General features: G+C 37.0%; 1 protein-coding gene across 15 annotated transcripts in view; it reads right to left on the minus strand.

The window, feature by feature from the left end:
• Positions 1 to 24577, minus strand: part of DLG2 (discs large MAGUK scaffold protein 2) — a 2182864-nt gene that overhangs the window by 408727 nt on the left and 1749560 nt on the right. For all 15 annotated transcript variants that reach the window (XM_054441573.1, XM_054441571.1, XM_054441577.2 and 12 more), the window contains one exon: positions 15680 to 15748. In XM_054441573.1, coding sequence (XP_054297548.1) covers positions 15680 to 15748 — 69 coding nt within the window. The remainder of the gene's footprint in view (positions 1 to 15679; positions 15749 to 24577) is intronic.

The following is a 24577-nucleotide window of genomic DNA, read 5'->3' on the forward strand; positions in this document are numbered from 1 at the left end:
AGTGATGTGTATTTTACTGACACACAAGGCCAGGTAATGATAATGATATTTTCTTCTGCAAAAACCCCATGCCCTCTCAAACACAAGGCTTGATCTTTGATAGCCATGGTTCTCTTAGATGTCAAGGGTGACAGGTATTGATGTGGCTTATAGTTTTTTTGTATGCCCAAATTATTTGCTAGCATTGACATATTGGAATACACAAACACAAATGCATAAAAATGATGATCTGGCACTCCTATAGCTCTGTAATGATTTCAACGCTGATATGGTTTGGCCGTGTCCCCACTCAAATCTCATCGAAATGGGAATTTCCCTGCACAAGCTGTCTCTTTGCCTGCTGCAATCCATCTAAGATGTGACTTGCTCCTCCTTGCCTTCTGCCATGATTGTGAGGCCTCACCAGCTATGTGTAACTGTAAACCCATTAAAACTCTTTTTCTTCCCAGTCTTGGGTATGTCTTTACAAGCTGCATGAAAATGAACTAATACAGTAAATTGGTTAGGGGAGTGGGACACTGCTGAAAAGATACCCGAAAATGTGGAAGCGACTTTGGGACTGGGTAACAAGTAGAGGCTGGACCAGTTTGGAGGGATCAGAAGAAGACAGGAAAATGTGGGAAAGTCTGGGACTCCCTAGAGACTTGTTGAATGGTTTTGACCAAAATGCTGATAATGATATGGACAATGAAATCCAGGCTGAGGCGGTCTCAGATGGAAATGGGGAACTTGTTGGGAACTGGAGCAAAGGTAACACTTGCTACGTTTTAGCAAAGAGACTGGAGGCATTTTGCCCCTGCCCTAGAGATTTGTGAAACTTTGTACTTGAGAGAGATGATTTAGGGTATCTGGCAGAAGAAATTTCTAAGCAGCAAAGCATTCAAGAGGTGACTTGGGTGCTGTTAAAGGCATTCAGTTTTAAAAGGGAGAGTAGAAAAGTTTGGAAAATTTGCAGTTTGACAATGGGATAGAAAAGAAAATCCCATTTTCTGAGGAGAAATTTAAGCCAGCTGCAGAAATTTGCATAAGTAATGAGGCGCCAAATGTTAATCACCTAGAAAATGTGGAAAATGTCTCCAGGGCATCTCGGAGACGTAGACCTTTATGGCAGCCCCTCCCATCACAGAACTTGAGGTTTAGGAGGCAAAAATGGTTTTGTCAGCCAGGCCCAGGGTCCCTCTTCCGTGTGCAGTCTGGGGACTTCTTGCCCTGCATCCCAGCCACTCCAGCCATGACTAAAAGGGGCCAAAGTAGAGCTTGGGCCATGGCTTCAGAGGGTGTAAGCCTCAAGTCTTGGCAGCTTCCATGTGGTGTTGAGCCTGTGAGGGCACAGAAATCAAGAACTGAGGTTTGGGAACCTCTGCCTAGATTTTAGAAGATGTATGGAAATGCCTGGAAGCCCAGGAGAAGTTTGCTGCAGGGGTACAGTCCTCATGGAGAACCTCTGCTAGGGCAGTGTAGAAGGGAAATGTGGGGTTGAAGCCCCCATACAGAGTCCATACTGGGGCACCACCTAGTGGAGCTGTGAGAAGAGATCACCATCCTCCAGACCCCAGAATGATAGATCCACTGACAGTTTGCATTATACGCCTGAAAAAACCACAGACACCCAATACCAGCCCATGAAAGCAGCTGGGAGGGAAGCTGTACCCTGCAAAGCCACAGGAGTGGAGCTGCCCAAGACCATGGGAACCCACCTCTTGCATCAGCATGACCTGGATATGAGACATGGAGTCAAAGGAGATCATTTTGGAGCTTTAAGATTTGACTGCCCTGCTGGATTTTAGACTTGCATGAGGCCTGTAGCCCCTTTGTTTTGGCCAATTTCTCCCATTGGGAATGGCTGTATTTACCCAAAGCCAGTACTCTCACTGTATCTAGGAAGTAACTAAAGTGCTTTTGATTTTACAGGCTTATAGGCGGAAGCAACTTGCCTTATCTCAGATGAGACTTGGGACTTTGGACTTTTGAGTTAATGCTGAAATGAGTTAAGACTTTGGGGGACTGTTGGGAGGCATGATTGATTTTGAAATGTTAGGACATGACATTTGGAAGGGGCCAGTCATAGAATAATACGGCTTGGCTGTGTCTCCACCTAAATCTCATCTTGAATTCCCATGCATTGTGGGAGGGACCCTGTGGGAGATAATTGAATCATGTGGGTGGGTCTTTCCTGTGCTGTTATTGTGATAGTGAATAAGTCTCATGAGATCTGATGGTTTTAAAAACAGGAGTTTCCCTGCACGAGCTCTCTCTTTGCCTGGTGCCATCCATGTAAGATGTGACTTGCTACTACTTGCCTTCCACCATGATTGTGAGGCCTTCCCACCCGTTAAACCTCTTTTTCTTCCCAGTCTCAGGTATGTCTTTATCAGCAGCGTGAAAATGGACTAACAAAAATTCACTAATATATGCCATGAATTAACAATGAAATCAGTATCCGGTATATGAAAAGGTGCTTAACATCACTGAGCATCAGAGAAATGCAAATCAAAACTACAGTGAGATATCATTTCACCCCAGTCAAAAGGCTATGTCCAAATGACAGGCAGTTTCAAATACTGGTGAGGATATAGAGAAAAGGGAACCCTTTTACATTGTTGGTGGGAATGTAAATTAGTACAATCACTATGGAGAACAGTTTGGATGTTCCTCAAAAAACTAAAAATTGAGCTATCATATGATCCAGCACTCCCACTGCTAGGTATATACCCAAAAGAAAATAAATCAGCATATCAAAGAGATATCTGCACTGCTATGTTTGTTGCACCACTGTTTATAATAGCCAAGATTTGGAAGCAACCTAAGTGTTCATGAACAGATGAATGATAAAGAAAATGTGGTACGTATACACAAGGGAGCCACAAAAAGAATGAGAATCCAGTCATTTGCAACAACATGGATAAAACTGGAGATCATTATGTTAAGTGAAATAAGCCAGGCACAGAAAGATAAACGTCATATTTTCTCACTTATTCGTGGAATCTAAAATTTGAAACAATTGAACTCATGGAGATTGAGAGTAGAAGGATAGTTACCCGAGGCTGGAAAGGTAGTGGTGGGAGGTAGGTTGGGAGGAAGGTGGGATGGTTAATGGGTACTAAAATAAATAGAAAGAATGAATAGGACCTGCTGTTTCACAGCACAACAGGGTGAGTAAAGTTAATAATAATTGTACATTTTAAAATAACTCAAAGAGTATAATTGGATTGTTTGTAACTCAAAGGATAAATGCTTGAGGGGACAGATACCCCGTTATCCATCATGTGCTTATTTCACATTGCATCCTTGTATCAAAACATCTCATGTACCCCATAAATATATACACTTATTTTGTTCCCACAGAAATTAAAAATTGAAAACATTTTTAAAAGCTAAAAACGGAACTACCACATGATTCAGCAATCCCACTACTAGGTATATATCCAAAAGAAAGGAAATCAGTATATCAAAGAGATATCTGTGCTCCCATGGTGATTGCAGCACTATTCACAATAGCCAAGATTTGGAAGAAATGTAAGTGTCTATCAACAAATGAGAATGGATAAAGAAAATGTGGTACAAATACACAATGCACTACTATCCAGTCATAAAAAAGAATGAGATCCTGTCATTGGCAACAACATGAATGGAACTGGAGGTCATTATGTTAAGTGAAATAAGACAGGCACAGAAAGACAAACTTTGGATGTTCTCATTTATTTGTGGGAGCTAAAAATAGTAAAACAACTGAACTTATGGATATAATAGAATGATGGTTACCAGAGGCTGTGGAGGGCAGTGGTGGGGGAAATATTGAGATGGTTAATGGGTACAAAAATATATTTATAAATTTATAGAGAATGAATAAAATCTAGTATTTGATGGCAGAACAGGTTGATTATGGTAAACAATATTTTAATGTACACTTAAAAATAATTAAAGTGCATAATTGGATTGTTTGTAACATAAATAAAGGATAAATGTTTGAGGTGATGGATACTCTCCCACTCCAAAAAAAAAGTGGTGGCAGAAGCATTCATAATATTACTGTCTACAAACTTTAAAACTCTGTACAACTACAGAGAGAGAGAAAGTGATGACTAGTTGGCTTACCTCCCTTAGTGAAGAAATTGGCTAGAAGTGGAGAAAACTGGTCACTTAGGGAATATAATTCACCTTATTCCTTAGGTCATAGTAGAAGGAGGAACTTTAACAAGCCATCACTTGTTGAATATGGTCTGTGCTTGGGAGAGTGCCCAGTAATTACATGATAGGGTAGGACCTAGCAGCTGCCCTGACGGACTTTTGCACTCAGTAGAGGAGAGAAACTTTTCAACATGGAAAAAGGAGAAAACTACAGGCATTACATTGTGTGGCAGAGATATGATCTGTTATATAGGCAATCAAGAAGAGATACTGGCGTTGTGTATGTAACAGTGTCCAATAAGTCTTTTGAATGAAACAGAGATCAGTGGAGACCCCAGATATCTGGAAGGAACCTATGTGTGTTCACATATTTGAGCTAGCACATATGTGCATGAGCTCTGGACTTACTCTTTTGTGTGTAAATAAGGAGGTAAGGTGTGGTGACATTCTACCCCTAAATATTCTTTTGACATCTACTACTATTCCTGAAACTCTGCTCTGAAGAAATCAATTTTGGGGGGTGTAGAAAGTGTTTGAACTCTTGATGTCTCTTTCTAAATGAGGCTTACTCACTCCACTCTCTGTTTCTTTACCATGTGCTGTGTTCCGTCTTCCACATTACTGATTGTATCTCCTCAGGGTGTGTGAGAGGTGCACAGGAAATGTTTTGTTAAATGGACAATGAATGGAGACTTCGTCAATTGAGTCCTGGCATGGAGGAGGAAGAAATGGGTTCTAGCACATGAGAAACAAAAAGGGCAGATGGGATATAGGAAGAGAGATCAGAGAGGGAACAAATCCCTACTTGTATCTACTGTTTGTTAAGGAGTATGGTAGGCCATTTACAGACTTAAAAAAATAAACTGTCAAAAAAATCCTATGTAGCAGATATTAATCTCCACTTTTAGATTAGAGAAGCAGAGACTCAGAAATGTTTAGTAACAGCTTAAGGTGATAAAACTAGTAATTGCTGGAGCCAGAATTTAAATTAAGTTACAGATATGCCAAAAGGCCATCTTCTTTAAATTATACCAGGCTGCTATACCAAGGAGAGAGACTTGAGGACAAGCAAGGACTTCGGGGATGCAGTGAAAACACTGTAAGAGAAGGGATGCTCACACATTTTATTATCATGCAACATTGATATTGAAATGCAATTTCCCATCAATGTTCATAATTAATGCTTGACCACAGGAGAATTCTCCTTTGCAAAACTGAACAGGCTGTGAAGAACATGGCTCTGTTCTATACTTCCATGTAGCTCTTACAGACCTGTGCTTAGGAGAAAAAAATTCCCAACTCTTGATATCAGCCCATGTAAGCATGGAACTTCTTTAGTCTAAAGAGGGTGTTCATTTACCCTTCAGGTTTGGTAATCACCTGATAAAAATTACTGAAATTCCACCCGAACAGCGCTAGTATCTTCCCCCAAATCAGCTGCGTGTTCTTTTGTTCTGTAATTACAAAGATATAATCACACTGAATTACTGTAATTTTCAACATTCTGTCACCCTATTAGTCTGAGTTCTTCAGGGGCAAGGCTTGGGCCTTTTTCTTCTTGATTTTCTCAAATATCTCACCAGAGTGCTTCGCACATACTAGACATTCAGTAAATGCTTAGTTGAACAAATACATAAGAAGTTAATCAATCAAATCAATGACTGAATGAATGAATGAATGGTGCTTGTCCCCTGCAAAATCCTCCTTGAGCAGTCTAATTCTCTATGTAATAAGCAGGAGCCTTTACCAAATGTGATCCATTGGTCAATAAAGGTTGCTGACTGACATCTTAAAAGCATACTTCGGTGGAATAAACATTTACCAGCACTGAAAGTCATCAGAGAGATTAAATAAAGGATAAACATCGCTGGCTGTTTTTCTAGCAATAAAGGGGCATCTGGTCTGTGGCACAGGATACAGATGTGCTCTTTCTTTAAACTCTCTTATAATTGGCCAGAAGAAGGAAGTAAACAGAAATCCTAATGGAATTTAAGGGTCTCTGAGGGATTGAAATATATGCAGAAAAAAACCACCAGATTTCATTTGGATATATAAAGATAGATGTCTCAAGATGAGTAATCTATTGAAGGCTGACAGATGATACCTGAGGCAATCCTCTTTGTTTTTGGTTCTTGTTAGCCATGCCACCTTCCAGGTCACAGCCAGGCAAGGTACCAACAGAATGAAAATCATTATTTATAAGCAGTTCAATCCAAGGTCAAATTTAATGTCCCGCAAATATTCATCAGATAAGACTAAGGCTGTTTCTACTCATGTGATGGATGAGCCACCAGAAAACCCCTCTGACCACGACTTTTGTCTAGACTTATTTTCATGAATGATAAAGACAAGACGGAAGTCTTGTCTTTGTCAGTCAGACTAAAAGACGTGATTGGAATGTATGTGACATTTCTGTTGAGGCAGGATGGTCTAGTAGTGCAGGAGACAGCCATCTAGGTTGCAGTGAAGAATCCTTCCCTTCCCAGACACATGACCTTGGGGAAGTCACTGGTCCTCTGTCACATCTGTAGACAGGATAAATGACTCTTACCCAGCCACCTTACAAAGCTGCTATTAGGATCAAATGGAATAATGTCCATGAGATGCCTTTGTAAATTATATTGCACTATGCAAACATAAGCCTGGTACCTTCATGGTGAAAAGCAAAAAACAAACAAACAAACAAAAGACAAGAATAAAAGAGAAAAAAAAGAAAATGAATGGCAAATTTAGACTAAGAGAAAGGAGGAGGAGAAAGTTTCTGTAGAGAAGGGAGGGGAAAGGGAGAAAATACAGAAAATAAAAGGGGCCAAGGGAGGAACCGGTAGAGGAGAAGGAAAGATGCAGCAGTGGCAATGAACGATCTCATAATTTTGGCACATAGGTAGATAAATAGGCAAACAAACACATAAACATAAAACCGAAGGAACAGCAGAACTGGTCAGCCATGGGATTTAGAAAATCACGTCTATGTCAAGACCACAGAGCTCTGATAAGCAACTGGAAGACCCCATCAGGCAGCCTCTTAGGAGGAGACAGCGAGTCAACCATGAGTCAGCCTCCTTATTATAAATTTCTAAATGGAAAGCACTACTGAGTTCATGTTGTTCTCATCTGTGCTCTGCTCAGTCATACACTCAGACAGATTTGTAATCATTGTGCAGCCATTGATAATGACCTTTTCTTTGCCTAGTCGAGGTCTATTGGTCATTCAGATAAGAGCTTTCCATGACCTCCCTGACCACCCCGACAAAGTCAGATGCCTTATTATAGGTACTCAGAGCATCACAGTCTCCCCCTTTTTTTTTTGACAGAGCTTGACACAGTAACAGATTTATATTTATTTGTGTGATTATTCAATTAATGTCTCATTTTCTCCCCCAGACTGAGGACGGAGTCAATGTCTGCTTTGCTCATCATTATATTCCTAATTGAATTTATTGGTTGGCATCATCATAAACAGAATTGAGTTAAAAAAGGACAGTATTAAAAGAGAGGTAATGGTGCAAATGTAAAGAAGAGGTTGGTGCTGGGGTTACAATTAGAAAGTTTGGGACAGATAAAATCTTTTTGATAGTTTAAGCAACTAAATCTTATCATGGAATAATGGTTCTGGTTTTCATTTTCATAACAGACTTATGACTGGGTGCTTTTTTGCTCCTCGTTGGTTAATTCAGCATATTAACTAGCTCTTTAGTGACATCTCAGTCAATGTCATAGGTGAGCATATTATTATTAGCATTAATAACTGTGAGTACTGATTAAGAGGGGCAGTTTTCTAGTTGGATGTTCTGCAGCACATTGTTTTGGGTATGTTTAATTATACAACAATGAGGAGAAAGTTTATTCACAATTACATTGAGACCATTTTTAAACCCATTAAAACTTTAAAAGGTTTTCAAGGAAGATATGCACGGTATGATAAGTAATCATGTGGGAACTCAACTATGTCCAGAAAAGAGAGAGTATTTAAAAAATAAACTTCCCTAACTTCAATTGCCCAGTGAATTCTGTGGCAGCCCTACAAGGTCAATACTACTGGCATTGAGCAGCCCTCAGTATGTGAGGCCACTGAACAGGGCAGCCCAATAATTCTCATAACCAAACTCCTGACCTGTGACTTCCGGGCTTCTTCCTAGTCCTGCTGGGCAAACCAGAAGCCTACAGTTTGGAGATATTATTCCTCCATTTTTTCTAATTCGGTACATTTCAAGGTGTGTGGAATCATTATACAAGTTTGTTCCCCATTTATTAACATTTTTATTTGAGAGTAGATTTTTGACAATGATTCCAGTTAACAAAAAACTCCAAAACCTCAGAAATCATATTGAGTTCTACTTCGTATTTTAATGTCTTACTCAGGCCTCCAGGTTGGCCAACTCATAATAATAAAACACATACAAGTTTGGGGAGGTAGGAAAGCGTAGTGACTTAAAAATGTCGGCTCAAATCTCAGTTCTGCTACTTAACTTCTCCAAGCTTTAGTGTCTTAATCCATAAAGTGGGTTAAAGGTGACTAAACTGTTATTATAGCAAAATGAGAGCCACATAAAACACTTACAACACATATCAGTTACTACTAAATTAAAATATACAATATTTAATGTTATATTTTTAACCCTTAAATATAGAAAAAATATTCTTTTTGAACTTTAGAGTCTATGTGTTTTCAATACCTGCTTTAATGATACTCTGTATTCTTCGATTTATGTTTTTTTTCTTCATTTTAAGGAAGGCTTTCTTTTATGGAACAATAATGATGATAGTGGATAATGTCTATACAAGTATTTACCTAGAAAATCTAGATTTTTTATGTCATCTTGCAAAATATTTTTGCTATTTTACTAGTCCTTGAAATTCCATGTTTGGAAACTTCTGTCTGTTCTAAACAAGAATCAATGGTTTGTTTATGTATTTATTTTTACACAGTTATTATTTGAAAAGCAGATGGCAACAGAAATCCAGTCCCTGTGAGAGAATTAGAACCCATGTCTTCATAGCCCTTAAATATTTCCTAGCTCTCCACAGTCTCAGCATTTTTTCAACACTGATAAATTTGGGAGACTCCTTAAAGTTTGCTGTGATGACACCTTTTATATTTTAAGCTCTACACATGTAAGGAAAAAGATTATAAGGCCTAGAAAAGGATGTCTTATAGAGTAAGGAAATGGAAAAAAAAATCTGTTCACCATTTGAAATGAGGCTAAGGAAAAGGAGCTGATAGCTCAAGTAGGAGGAGAGGTGGAAATTCCAGGGACACAAGGAAAAATTAAAAGGAAGCACGTGATGCTGAGCTAGGGGGACAGCAATGATCTGGAGGAATTTGCTGCTCTGACAGATTCCTAATGAATCCCCTGGTTTTTAAACTCTGAAGATCTACCTCCCCCACCCAGGGATGGAAGGAAGGCCTGTAAACTTTTTGAGTCCTTCCAAACAGCTAAGATGTTTTTAGCAGGTAACCTGGCAGCATTAATAAGTTTGGGACTTTCAACCAGAGCTTTCTTACTCAGAACTTTCTTATTCAGGAGACAGGTCTGTCTTTATTGGAGTATAAATCACAAACATAAATCTTTTTGGGGGGGGCAGTTTGATTTCTTCCAGTCATTTCTAAAAATCAAATGGGTGCTCATCTCCTTACTTTTCCCATATTCTTTATAAATAAACTCTTCAGCTGACAGGAAAGCAAAATAAAGAGAAAGACACATACATATAAATACATATATACATATGTATGTGTATATATACATATACATATATACACATATAAACACACACATAAAATAATACATATTATTTTAATACATTCTAAAAATAGACAAAAATCCTTTGCACTTTACCCAACTTGCCTCTCTGTTTTGATAGAGTCACTTAAATATCTGTGATAAGCAAAGGCTCAGATTTTCGACCAGCAACCCTAGCAACTAACAGCCTAAAAAAAAATCTCTTCCAAGTTTCAAAGAGCACTTCTATAATTTAGTATATTAATCAGCATGTCAACCCCTCCCTGCCCCCAACACTACTTAGCACTACTTTTGAAGGTCAGGATGTGCTGAAGGAAGTTGAGCATTCATGCTGATTACAAATCCTGAGGTACAGATGGGTCTCTGAATGTGTGGATAGAGATAACTCAAGCCAACTAGCCCAAAGGGCCAGCTACCTAGAGTCCAATGGTCCCTTAAAAGTTTCTGCTCCATATCTAGGAATATTCCTAGAAGTCCATAAGCCAAAATTTTGTCTCCAAAATGTTAGATTTGGAAGGCATCTAATACCTTGTTTATTTAACTCAACCTGATCACTTCATATATGAGATAACAGACATCTTGCCAAAATCACACAGTAAGAAATGTTAGATCTGGGTTCTATGTCCTGATTCAAAGATGACCTGTTGATTTTTGGATCACATTCTGCCGTGACCATATATTTTGGAACCAAATATCTGAGTACTTAGAGGAAAAAAAGACTGAGTCTTTTAGGTTAGAATCATCCTGGGAAATCTGAAGCACATTAGCTTTAAAAAAAAAGCTTTTCCCACCCAGGCAAAAGGAGTAAAGTAGAGAACAAGAGAGGGAATAATTCCATTAGAGGTCCTGTTTCCAGATGCTCCTTGGAAAGGATACCTGAGCTCAGGCTCAGAACACCAGAGTCTCCCCAGCCCCAGTGGAGCCATGGTTTCATGAGCCTAGAGTGGTCTTAAAGTGTGGGAAGGGTGTCTCTTGTGCCAAACAGTGGTACATGGCTGTCTCTATGGAGTTAGGCCTGTCCTGGTGAGAAAGTACAATAGCAGTATCATCACAAACCAGTTAACTTGAAAGGATGGGTTCCCTTGGATCTGTTTATAAGTAAAACTACTTTTTGTTTTTCTTTTTGATACTCATATACTTCTGGATTTGGGAGAGATTTTTGGTGGGGTTAGTTAGACGAGCTATTTATTCCATAAAGGATTCCTTGAAGAATTTCCCTGAAGACGGTCATTTAGTTTCCTTTTAAGTGCTACTTGTAAAGGCTGGCCAACACCTTCCAGGGCAGCTGTTCTACCAATGTGAAAATGCTACTAGAATTTGTACTAGAAAATTCTGCCATTAAGTGTGTCACTAAATGACCTTGTAAGGTAACATAAAGTGCCTTCTCCTAGATGAAAGAAAGCTTTCTGAGTAGCTGAAGATACTTCTTACTCTTAGCAGTGTTAACAAAATGCTTCTAGGTTTTTGCACGTGATTTTCTTTTCTAGTTTTTAAACCTCTGCCTTGCTGCAGACACATCCCTTAAAATTCAATTTGTGCCACCTCCCCCTGAGAATCCTCCCTTCCTTTCCAGAGGCAAATGCTTTTAACCATTTCAGCTTTTAAAAAATTTGTATACATTTAAGAGGTACAAGTGCAATTTTGTTACATGGACATATTCCACAGTGGTGAAGCCTGTGCTTTTAGTGTATCCATCATCAGAATAATGTACATTTTACCCACCAAGTAATTTCGCATCATCCAACCTCCTCTAAGTATTTCACTCTATTGAGTCTCCAAGGTCCATGTGTATATATTATTTAGCTCCCATTTATAAGTGAGAACATGTGGCATTCATCTTTCTGTTTCTGAATTGTTTCACTTAAGATAATGGCCTCCAGTTTCATACATGTTGCTGAAAATGACATGATTTCACTCTTTTTATGGCTGAATAGTATTCCATTGTGTATATATACCATATTTTATTTATCCAGTCATTCGTTGATAGGCACTTAGGTTGATTAGGCTTTTTAATGGAAAGGTTTGAGGTTAAGCGAGAAAACATGAAACTGTGCCCCAAACTAGCACACTGTGAAGGGCTCGGCTGTGGGGGCCAACTCTCAAACTAGCTCATCTAGGTGTTATAGAAGAGTGATTCAATTTCTTCTGAGAAGAACCTTCTTTTTTTTTTTTTTTTGTATTCAGCGGTGTGCATGCTAACCGGGGGACTCTTCATTCCTATTCTCAGACTGCTTTCAATCCCATCTGTTGTCACTACCCTAACGTCTCTGAGTTTTCTGGGTTTGGCTAGGCAGATCTGCTCTTTGCTAAGCTGTAGGCCCCTTCACATAGTGCTACTGCACTGTGGTAGGGCTTCTTGTGGGTGGCATCCCGGGAGACATAACCTGAGGAAATGCCATTCTAATAGAATGCAATGTAAAAGGTACCCCCGGGAGTTGTACAACCCTGCTTCCATAGGTGATCAAAGGCTGAGATTACTTTGTTTTTCACCAATCAATACCCTTCAATCAGCTTTCTGTTGCAAAGAAATATAATGAAACCATTTGGCCTTTGATGCCCCATTCTATTTCCTTGATCACTAGGAGACTGTCCTTTTAAACAAATATTATTATCCCATTAGCTTCCTTTTAATAGGGTCTCAGGAGGAAGAGGAGATTAAGGTGTGGGCTGTGTCTGTCAATTTGAAACTGAAACACAGAACTTATTCTGTTAATGGGGATATTATTCTTCCTCATTTTGTCTGGCATAGTTATAGATGATTCAGATATCAATTTAAAAACAGCAGTGACTCTATGGTAGAGGACTCAATTAGATAGTTTTGTTGTCTCAATGGATCAAATTAACTGGAAATCTGAAATATCTCCACTTATTTTAAGTCAAGTAAATAGCAACTTGGGTGAAAATTATATAAACATATGGCCTTTTAAACTACATTCATTTAAAAAATATCCTATGTAGTTGCTTTTCACAAAAGCATTAGGAAGGAGAGTTTTCAAATAATGGGATTTGCAATTTCAGTTGATTGCCTACACTCAGCAGTATAACACTTTAATGGGAAACCTGCTAAAGACCCATTGGCCTATGTAAGATGAAAAATAACTTTCCCACTATGTGTTCAGTCACAGCGATTATGTGCCACATTATCTCTTCATCTGACAACCAGCTGGGCATGTATAGCACAAATTTTTGTGTTCTGGACTTTGTAGAGGATTACTGAGACTTTGCCTTCTAAATATTTCAGTAATGCTAAGTTATTTCTACCTGAAATATTTTATTTTATATCCAGAAGTGTTTTACATAAACAAATACATATAAACGTATTTAAAAGCAAGTGTTCAAAATAAGTCTTCAAACTAATCTGGCCTATAAAAATAAATTTTGTTTTTTTCAGAATACTTAGACTAAGTGTATATTTAACTAGTACTTACTGAGGGTCCAATATGTACCTGATACTTTTATTTTTAAAAATTGGTGAGTTTGGGCTGGGCATAGTGGCTCACACCTGTAATCCCAGCACTTTGGGAGGCCGGGGCAGGCGGATCACAAGGTCAGGCGTTTGAGACCAGCCTGGGAAATATGGTGAAACCCCATCTCTACTAAAAATACAAAAAGTAGCCGGCGTGGTGGTGTGTGTCTGTAGTCCCAGCTATTCGGGAGGCTGAGGCTGGAGAATCACCTGAACTCAGAAGGTGGAGGTTGCAGTGAGCCGAGATCACGCCACTTCACTTCAATCTGGGTGATAGAGCGAGACCCCATCTCAAAAAAATTGGCGAGTTTGATACTATTTTCCCTTTTAGCTGTTGAGGAAACCCATGCTTAGAGAGGTGAAGGTCGCTGATCAACAACAAATGGCAGAGGCCAGGACTCAAACCAAATTCTTTGACTCTAGAGTAAGTTTTCTTCCATTCTTACAGGGAATAGAATATATTTTGTTATTCACTAGATATAAGGCAAATTGCTTTATGCTAGTTGGGACAATAGATCACTATGAAGTTTATACAGTTTGCTATTTTTTTATAAAAGGAGTCACTCTGGTGTTTTCAAGTTAGGGTAACACCTTTACATTTTTGGCCTCATCAGAGAAGAAGAAATGATGATTATGTCAATTACAGAGTTTCTTTAACTCAAGTGGAAAACAGTGGAAATTGAAAAAAATTCTTAGGGCAAATTGCTAATAAGCTTTTGCTAATAAAAAGAAAGAAAACAAAAGTTTGGAGATAGCCTTAGAAGGAAATGCCATTATTCATCATAGCTGAAGGAAGTCTACTTTGTGCTGATGGCCAAAATGTGAAATGATAGCCGCCCTGAGCCCTGCCAAGAGAGGTCTTCAAAAGGAATAATAAAGTGGGGTAGAGACAGTGGTAAAATTAGTCCCCACACCCCTACCTCTACTGCAAACAATACCTCAGCTACATAGTATGCACATGGACCTCTAGTACCATCCCAAACGGCAGGTTATTGATTCTATTTAAAGATTTTTAAGGTTAGAGTCATTCTAGTTCTTTATTATTTTTTTCACACTTAGGAAATTCTGCACGATGTCTAACTTAGCCTGAATGTGGTTTATGAATTGTACAACCAGTGCTCTCCACCTCAATAAAGTCTTTTCATACCACACTATAGAGGACAGAGCCACACAGTGGAGTCAAGCTTGATTTCAAGTCCACGCTATGCTACTTTCTATACAAGTACACTTGCGAAAATTACTTAACCTCTCTGAGAATCAGTGTTCAGAAAAAAAGATACCTATCTTCTAGGACTACTTTAGAAATAAAATCAGGCAAGACAGGTGATGTTGTTTGGCTCTGTGTCCCCTTCCAAATCTCATCTTGAACTGTACTCCTACAATTCCCATGTGTTCTGGGAGGGACCTGGTGGGAGATAACTGAATCATGGGGCAGCTTCTCCCATACTGTTTTCATGACAGTGAATAAGTCTCATGAGATCTGATGGTTTTATAAGGGGAAACCTGTTCTGCTTGGCTCTCATTCTCTTTCTTGCTGCCATGTAAGAAGTGCCTTTTGCCATCTGCCATGATTGTGAGGCCTCCCTAGCTACATGGAAATGCAACTCCATTAAACCTCTTTCTTTTGCTAATTGCTCAGGCTTGGGTATGTCTTTATCAGCAGCGTGAAAATGGACTAATACAACAGGTGATTGGTAGATAAATAGATAGAGCCTGGCACCTAATAAGCACTCAGTAAATGTTAGTTTTTTTTCTTCCCTTGGAGGAATATTTATGAACTTGTGCTGTTGGGCAAATATCCATGTATGCTTCAGTCCTCAGCTCAAGAGTTACCTCTTTTCAGGAACCAACATGACCTGCTCTCCAGTCCCCTTTGGATGACCATTTACAGTTAGGTATCCCTCCTGGATTCTCCATTAATCCCTTATGCATATCTCCTATACAGTGTAATGCTTACACTGTATCACAAGTGTGTGTTTGTATTTCTATCATTTGTACTAGACAATGAGGCCCTCTGGAGGGCAAGAAGAAATCTTATTTGACTTATTAAATCTAGTACCTAGCACAGTGCTTGGCACATAATGTGAGTTTCCTAGATATTTGCTGATTGAAAGAAAAAAAGAGAGAGTGTGTGTGTGTGTGAGAGAGAGAAAGAAGAGTGGGGAGGGAAAGAAGGAAAGAAAGAAAGATAGAAAGAGAAAGAGAGAAAAAAGGACAAAAGAAAGAAAGGAAGGAAGGAGGGAGGGAGGGAGGGAAAGAGAAAGAGAGACAGAGACAGGGAGAGAAAGGAAGACTTTATTTTCCAAGGCTGCACAATTTAAGAGGTTCTGTATTATTATCTTACCCTTCCAGGGAGATGGCCCGTTGGAGAGTCACTGAAGGCTGACGAGTTGCGGTGCTATGTTGGGAATGACTGCAAGAAAAGACAGATGAAACACACATCATTTATTTATTTTTTTATTATACTTTAAGTATAATAAAAATAACCTGCACAACATGCAGGTTAGTTACATATGTATACATGTGCCATGTTGGTGTGCTGCACCCATTAACTCGTCATTTAACATTAGGTATATCTCCTAATGCTATCCCTCCAAGAAACACACATCATTTATTTAAAATGTTTTTGAACATTTTAATCGGTCCTATTGTCAAGAACCAGTCTTGAAAGAAATACAGTAGAGATTAAATATTTGGTGATAGGTAGAACCCTCCACCAAAATATAGTACTCTACCAGATAAGAGTTAATTTTTTTATAATTTGATTTTAATATGTATTATTCAAAAGTAAGCTTTCAATGATAGGTAAACATTAAAATGAACAAATATATTTGGAAAAGGTAATTTTTTGCCCTTGGAATGAGATAACACAGAGCATAAAAACATACATTTCTTTATGATGCAATGTATTTTTTAAGCTGCAGAATAATTTTTTCTAACAAAATTTTACACAGAACCTAATCTGTAAATCAGATAAGTTATATTTAATTAGTATAGATGTATTTATTAGTTCAAATTTGCAACACTTAGTTGTAAAATTAGTTAATAATAATTGAGCTATTTGATGAACACAAAACTTGAAAAATGAGACTTCCAGCTGCATATCAATCTTCAAATTTAATGTAGTTCTAGATTTTGATTACCTGTAACAAGAAAAGACTGATTTTGTAGATAAGTAACATAAATAAAATGATAATATCTAACATTTATTGAGGTCTTAAACACTTTTCTAAGTGTTTTTAAATTTTTATGTCTCTTATTTCTCATAAATTTATGAGGTATGTCCCGTTCAACAGATGAAGAAATTGAGATACAGAGAGGATTAGAAAGTTGCTCAGAGTCACAAGGTAACTTCCTGTGCTTGAAATGGCATTGAGACTGTTTGATTCTAGAGTCATTTTAAATTCTTCTAACAATTTTTCACATTTTTAAGAATTCGTCTTGTAATCTTAGAATATTCTTTAGAAAGAGATGGCAAGAGAATCTTTCATCTGAGATAGGCACATTAATAATAATTCAACAGCCAACTTTACTGAATGTGTAATTTTAGTTTACAGTATTAGTTAAATATTTTGGTTGAAATACTATTTACATATACACATAATATATGAACAAGTGTATATATACATATATGTATAAAAGAAACCTGAGTCTAGGATTTCTCAGCACAAACATGGCAAATGCTGACATTGCCACAGAGAATCAAGCTACAGGCTGCAGAGTCTTTCATTCAGAACCTTGGTCACCACAGGTGGGAAGACGTGTTTTCCTGTGACACGTAAATAATATTTGTCTAAGGTTGAGGGTACAGAATTTTGAGACCATAGCTAAAACCTAGAGAATGATATTCAAGTTAAAGACTGTGCCTCTTCAAGTAAAAGACTGTGTTTCCTGGTATCACTCACAGTGCCAAGATATTCATCGATCATGTTTTCAGTTGACTAGTTGAAAAGCATCGTAGCATTCAGGACTTGGACTATGTAGCCAGACTGCCTGGCTCAACCACATATACCAATGTAACCTTGTATAAATTACTTAAATCTCTCTGTATGTCAGCTTCTCATCTTATAAGACTGGGATAGAAACAGCACTTTCTTCACAGGGTTATTATAAGAATTAAATGAATACAGTATTTAGAACAATGGCTCTCACATGGTAAAGCTATATAAGCATTTGTTAAATAAATAAACCATTATGATTTAGCAGAGTGTGTACTTTGAGATGTTTAGTACCACATAAAAATAATTACTGTATTTAGACCACTTCAGTTAGTCATACAGTCAGTGCCACAAGGTGTATATTTCTGTGTATAACTTTAGTGATAAATATCAAATTAAAATATATTTTCTATTACAAAAATATCATAAATTTACAAACATATAAAATAAAACATTTTCTATTAAAATATTACAAAATTCCTGAAAATAAAAATGAGAAATTAAAAATATTCACCTAGAGTCCTATTACCTTCTTTCACATTTTACCGAGTTATCTAATGTAGTTCTTATAGGAGTCCTCTAAGGTAGATATTAGTATTCCCATACACAAGAAAACAAAAGATATAGAATTTAAAATGATTTTCAGAAATCAACAGCTTGCAAATGTGGAGCCAGAGTCCAAACTAAAGCCTACCTTATTGCCAAGTGTGTGTACTTTCCATTCTATCTTACTGACTCTCTACATGTCCATATGTATTTCACATAGTTGTATATATATACAGAAACATATGTAACTTCATATCCTCTGCTTTTCCTAACATTTAAGCATTTCTAATACGGTCTCTATAATTATTATTTTGGTGTTACATAACGTTACTTCCTATGAAGATATAATTAATTAACCATCGTTGATAGTTGGATATTTGGGTGATGTTTATTGTTTTAATATTATAAACAGTGCTGCAATGAACATGTTGATATCAATTACTTTTTTCTTATTCTACAATTTCCTTTAGATGCGTTTCCCAAAATGGAAATGCTTATTAGTTTCTTGATTTATGTTATTAATTACTTTTCAAAAGCTTTGTACCATTTTATTGCCTCTAAAGATGTGTATCTGTACTACTTTCCCCACAGTCTTACAAGCACTGACATTATAACTTTTAAAACACCCTAACAATTTAATAGTGAAGAATGATGCTTCAGATTTGTAATGAGCATTTCTTTGTTTATTAGTGAGAATGACCATGTTTTTTCGTATACTTATTGGCTAATTGTATACCTTTTGTGCAAAATGCCTAATCCTTTCCTTCACCATTTATTTTCCACTGATCTAGAAAGTACCAACAGTTCTTAGGCAGCTCAATTATGGTCACTTACCAAGATTAATAAGTAACTGTAATTTCTGATAGCTTTCTCACCATTAGCTTAGCCCACAAAATTAAAACAAAAAAAATTCAGTCATCTTACTTCACTTATCATTAGCTTATAACTAATTATTTTGTTATTCTACTCTATTCCAATAATATCCTCTTTAAAGTTTTAGCGACAAAGTAAATGTAAATGGTACCATGAGGTGCGCAAAGAATTTGACTCCTTTTATATTACACATGCAAGGTTATCCAGTTTCTCCTAGCATGTAAATTTGGAACAAACAGAGCCTTTTCCAAAATGTAATTATCCTTTTACTCTCTTCTAAGACAAATACAGTGAACTAAGATAAATACAGTCAAGACCTGTGGACACAAATGAATTTTTGTTATTCCCAAATATAATAGTAATGTCCAAGCCATACTTGCAGGAGGGATATTTGTAGTGGATGTTTGGAGCTACCTGATGGTGACTACAATTGGTATTTTAAAGAACACCAAACATTTTCCCCTTCGGACCAAGTAGGTTCTATCCTTTCCACATTATTGGCTACATAAACAATGTGGTGTAGAGTTACCATCGCTAAGAAATTACAGGTAACCATTTCCTGTCTCTTTCACCTCCTCAGGAAGAGAGGCCAGTCAGATGGAATTCTGAGAACTGTTGTAGAAAGAACCAAGGGAGGAAATCACAGCTAAAACATGCTGCTCTGTGCTGCCATCTCGTTTTCCTACATATCCATAATAGCACCCAGGGCTATGAATCACTAAGATTTATTCACATGCCTGTTTCTCCTACAAAGTCATGTGTGCTTTCAGAGCAAAGTATTGGGTTCCTTCATCTGTACATTCTCAGCTCAGGGTTGGCACATAAAAGACCCTTCATCAATGTCTTTTTGAATGATGAATACCATGGATTGAATTCCATCTATCTGTAAGGCCCCCATGACTTCTTGCTTTTAAATGTTGCAATAGCATCAAGAACTAGGTTTCATCCGCATTTTCAAGGGAAAAAAGTGCTTGCTCCTCTGAGACAAACCATATTGTCTTATAAAAAGTTGAAATCAAAGCTCTGTGACTGGTCTATATAGAGCACCTGAAACACTGTTAGAAAATACTGAACTCCCACTGAGTAACACTGACAAGTTCTTTTTTTCTTTGGTATAAAATACCACCCATTATTTTTACCACATATGCTCAACTTCCATGTCAGTGACTTTTGAAGATCATTTTTATGAAGATCACTTAATAAAGGAACTTCTCTGTCCCATCCACACCACCTCATTAGTAAGTCATGAACATTCATGAAGATATAAGTGACAATGAATAGTGGGTGGGTAGAATGAGCATGGGGGAGGCTCAGCATCATGCTACAACATGGATGCTGGAGAAGAAGTCCCCTGTTGCCTGGTAGAAAACCTGTGGCACCAACTCCCTAGTTAGGTAGCTTGGCTGAGGTACTAAATTGGGCAACTGTGGAGATAAATATTACCAAGGCTTTTTAAGATCCAAAGAGAGGTATAAGCCCTATTGCCTGTCCAAATGATGCTGTCATTAAATAAAATTGAGGAAGCGCACAATAGAGTTTCCTTTCCAAGAACTCTCTGATTTTTCCAAGTAAAAGACTCCAAACTGTTGCCTAAAAAATGAAATTTGAATGGTGCTGAAAGATGCATTCCTATTGCTGTGCTTAATTAAGACATTTTTGAGCATCTGAATTGAAATTGTTCTATTACACATGGAACACAAAGGTCCTAGCTGGTGGTAACAAATGGCTTTTAAATTTTTTCCTTCTCTGAGGCAATGAGAGGCAGGATAAGCGGTTTTTCCAATATGTTGTAATATTAAAACTATGTTATTTTAATGGACAGCACAAAAGGTTTTTTGTGTACTTTATTAATTAACTGATAATAAAGTTACTTAATGTGACTTGTAAAGTCACATTCATCATTAACATATCTCCTTATGGATATTCAATATTGCCTATTTTTTCACTTCTAATGAACTTGCATTTATCCTTGTCATATTTAACTCTTCATCTCCCTCTTGCATATTTGTATCCATCATATATTTAATCTACCTTAATATTTCTTTCTTCTCTTTTTCTGTCTACTTTCCTTCTCTCTTAATGTAGTGCATGCATTCAGTTGTCACTATTCTTAAAAAGAAGAGTATGTCTTGGATATCCAATCAGTACCTCAAATTTAACATAATTAAAACATCATCACCTTCCCAAATGAAACTGGATAGTCCTCTAGTTGTTTCATTGACACTTAACATGAAGTGTCTTGTATAATTACTTATATGTTGTAGTTATACCCAATAAATGTTAATTGGGCACTTATCATACACCAGGGATTGTGTTAGGTCCTTGGGATGACTCTTTCATTCGTCAATATTATAGTACTCAATAAATATCTGGTAATAAAGAGAATGGTGAAAGCAAATAAATCATTTGGCCCATGTCCAAATAACATGGGTAGCATTTTTCAATAAATCCCCAGGCATATTTAATTGGCAAACTATCTAAGCTATATTTGGAAGAATATATATTTTAAAGGATGGTGAAGGAAAATAAGACATTTTGAGAATCATGAAGAGCATGACCAAGATCATGAAGGGTCAAAAATATGTGGTGTGCTCTGGAAACTTGAGTGTCTTGGCTTGGCCAGAGCAGAGTGGCCAGGGGTAAGGTCAGGAAGCTGACTGGGGACGGGCAACGAGGGACAATGAATACCCTGCCAAGGTCTGGTCTTACACCTGTAGGCAATGGTGGGCTCTCCAAGGTTATTAAGTGGGGGGAATAAAGGGGTCAAGATGGAGATAACAGTGATTCAGAAAAGTAAACCTGAAACTATTCTGAATAATGAAAGGAAGTGGAGGAAATCTATAGTCAGGGAGATTAACAGTAAACCATCAGGGTGAAGAAAATCAATAAATGCCTAAACTTGAATAATGCAGTAAAAATTAAGAAAAGAGAATGTATTTAATACATTTAGAGGTAGAATATTCAGGAATTAATAACAAGGAGCTAAGGAGAAGACACTTCGATTCCAGTGATCTGGCTGGGTAGGCATTTCTCCTCCTGAAAGTTAAACTATCCTAAATATAAAGGGCCCTGTTTTTCCCAGGGTGTAGGGAGTTGTGCTCTCTTCTGTGACTTTTAAGCAAGCCTTCAAAAATAGACAGGTTCTGGTGTTAGGATTGGGGGAGGTGAGGAAGAATGAATGGAGAATTCTACCATTGACCGAAAGGATCATGGCTCTATTAACAGAAGTGCATGTGTGTAAAGGAAAGTGCAAGTGTGGATAGAAAAATATAATTGAATTTGATTTTGTACAAGATTAGCTTGATGAACCTGTTACACATGTAGGAAGTATGATCTACAATGGACATCTATAATTATTAAAAAGTTCTTCCTTCTCTTGGTGTGATACCCATCTGTCCACAGTAGCCACTGGATGACTGAGATATTCCTTGCATCTTCAACCCTTACAAATAAACATTCCTAACACTTTTGATTCTTTCTTTATGAGATAGTTTCAAGGTTCTTAGTTATCTTTGCTTGTATGTGCTTACGTTTTTCTTCTGATATCTATTAAGTTGGTGCAAAAGTAATAGAGTTTTTTTCCATTTTTTTTAAAAAAAATGATAAAAACCATGATTACTTTTGCACCAATCTAATATTTAAACTGCAGAACGTAGAAATGAACTCATAGTTCCAGATATGTTCAGATCAGGGAAGAGTGTCATGAGATGCTAACTTTTCTCCATTTGGATCCCATACTCCTGTCATAGCAGCCCAAGATAACATGGACTTTTACAATTTGTTGAATTTTATTGCTAAATTTAGAGTCCACTGAACCTCTCATATATTTGTGACCTCAAATGATTAAAAATCAAATCTATCATGTACTTACACATTGGATTTTGGGACCCAATATAGTTATCACATGTTAAATTTAATGGTACTGATTTTGATCTAGTTTTTTAAGTTTGTTAAGCTAACATTCAGTCATCAATTTAATTCAATAAGTATTTATTGAGCATTTAAGATGTATTGACCATTGTAGAATTTCACTCTTTCATCTAGCTTTATATCAAATTTTACATTTTTATTTAAGTCATTGATTATAATAAGGCATAAGGACTGTGCATTGTGGCAAATCATCACAGATCCCCCTCCAGTGTAATAGCTAGTCCAAAAGTTGCGCTGTTGAGCTCTCTTAAGCAGCATCCTTTTAATAGACTAACCAATCTTCTCCACTCTCTCAGTGACAGGCAGACCAATGTCCACAGAAAGCAGAATGCTTATGTCCCATAAATTTCCATTCCTTTCAGGTGATTTGCATACTAACAAAGAATCAATTGAAGTTGTTCTTAAATCTGTTTATTCTTATAGTATTTGTTTTTATAATTACATAATTAAATGTTGCAAAAATGAAATATGTGTATAAAAAAGCCTTGTCTCTATCAAGAGTAAGTTTGCTGATCTTGAAAATCTAAAAAATGTATGTATTAATGGTTAAAAATGTTGCTGTCAAATTAGGTCTGAGAGAGAGAAGATCAAAAAATATTATAAAATAAAGAATTTTTCACTTAGTTCACTTTTAATTCTTACCTAAATTTAAAGAAATCCAGCATGGAAAGTGTGGATGATGGACTAAGGTATAATTTATGTAAGAAAAATGAAATAGAACTTCAGAAAAAAAATGGGTCCCAGGTTTCTGGCCTTACAAGTCAATTCGGTATGCCAAATATTTTAAAGCAATTAAAGAACAATTTAGACATTGGAAATAACACCATCAAAACTGTGGCTAGATGTTGAAAATGCCAGAAAAAATCTTGACCCTCACATATAAAAAAAAGATGAAGGAACACAATATGTTAACTGTTCTCAAATGAAAAGTTCTGATGACTTATAGAAACGCAAAGTGTAAGATTGTACTAATGATAATTTGTTTAAAATTAAAATTGTGGACAATTAAGAAATCAAGCATGCTGGGACAAACAGATGGATATAAGTATGAAGAAAAAATATTAAATCAAATTTAGAGCCCCCAATTTTTCCTTCCATAGCCAGAGATACTCAAAATGTGCTTTTACTTTACATTAAATGGCTTCACTCAACAGTCAGTAATGACGTGGTGACTCAAAAAATAAATTGGATATGCTTTATTGGGAGAAATACCATTTTTTTTTAAATACCAATAAAACACTCATTTTATTATGCCACTATACAATCATATTTTTAAAACTTAGAGTGAAGTAATTAAGACATGCAGGCAGTTTTTTGAATAAATGAACTGTTTAAATCCAAACTTTTTTTTGAATATATATTTTTTTATTATTATACTTTAAGTTTTAGGGTACATGTGTACAATGTGCAGGTTAGTTACATATGTATACATGTGCCATGCTGGTGTGCTGCACCCATTAACTCGCCATTTAGAATTAGGTATATCTCCTAATGCTATCCCTCCTCCCTCCCCCTACCCCACAACAGTCCCCAGAGTGTGATGTTCCCCTTCCTGTGTCCATGTGTTCTCATTGTTCAATTCCCATCTGTGAGTGAGAACATGCGGTGTTTGGTTTTTTGACTAACAAGTCAATAACTGGTTCTGGATGTGCAGGGTAGGAAAAGTTCTGTTATATGAATGTCTAATAGGATTATCAACCAGATATTAGCTCTTTCCTTATCTTTAAAGAATAGCATGGGAGAATTTGGAGTCTTCTTACAAAGGAGACTTTGGTTAAGTTGCACAGCCAGAATGTGGTTAAGGTGAGATCGAAGACAGATGCAATTCTCAGCCCTTGGTTTTCTCCATCCTGTGCCACTGCGACCCCATATTCTTCTCTGTGACAACAGTTAAATGATGAACATGGCAGCCCAAACACTGGCCATTCTAAAAATCCCACTCATCACTGTTAGGT

Source organism: Pongo pygmaeus, chromosome 9, assembly GCF_028885625.2.
Source record: "Pongo pygmaeus isolate AG05252 chromosome 9, NHGRI_mPonPyg2-v2.0_pri, whole genome shotgun sequence".
NCBI lineage: Eukaryota > Metazoa > Chordata > Mammalia > Primates > Hominidae > Pongo > Pongo pygmaeus.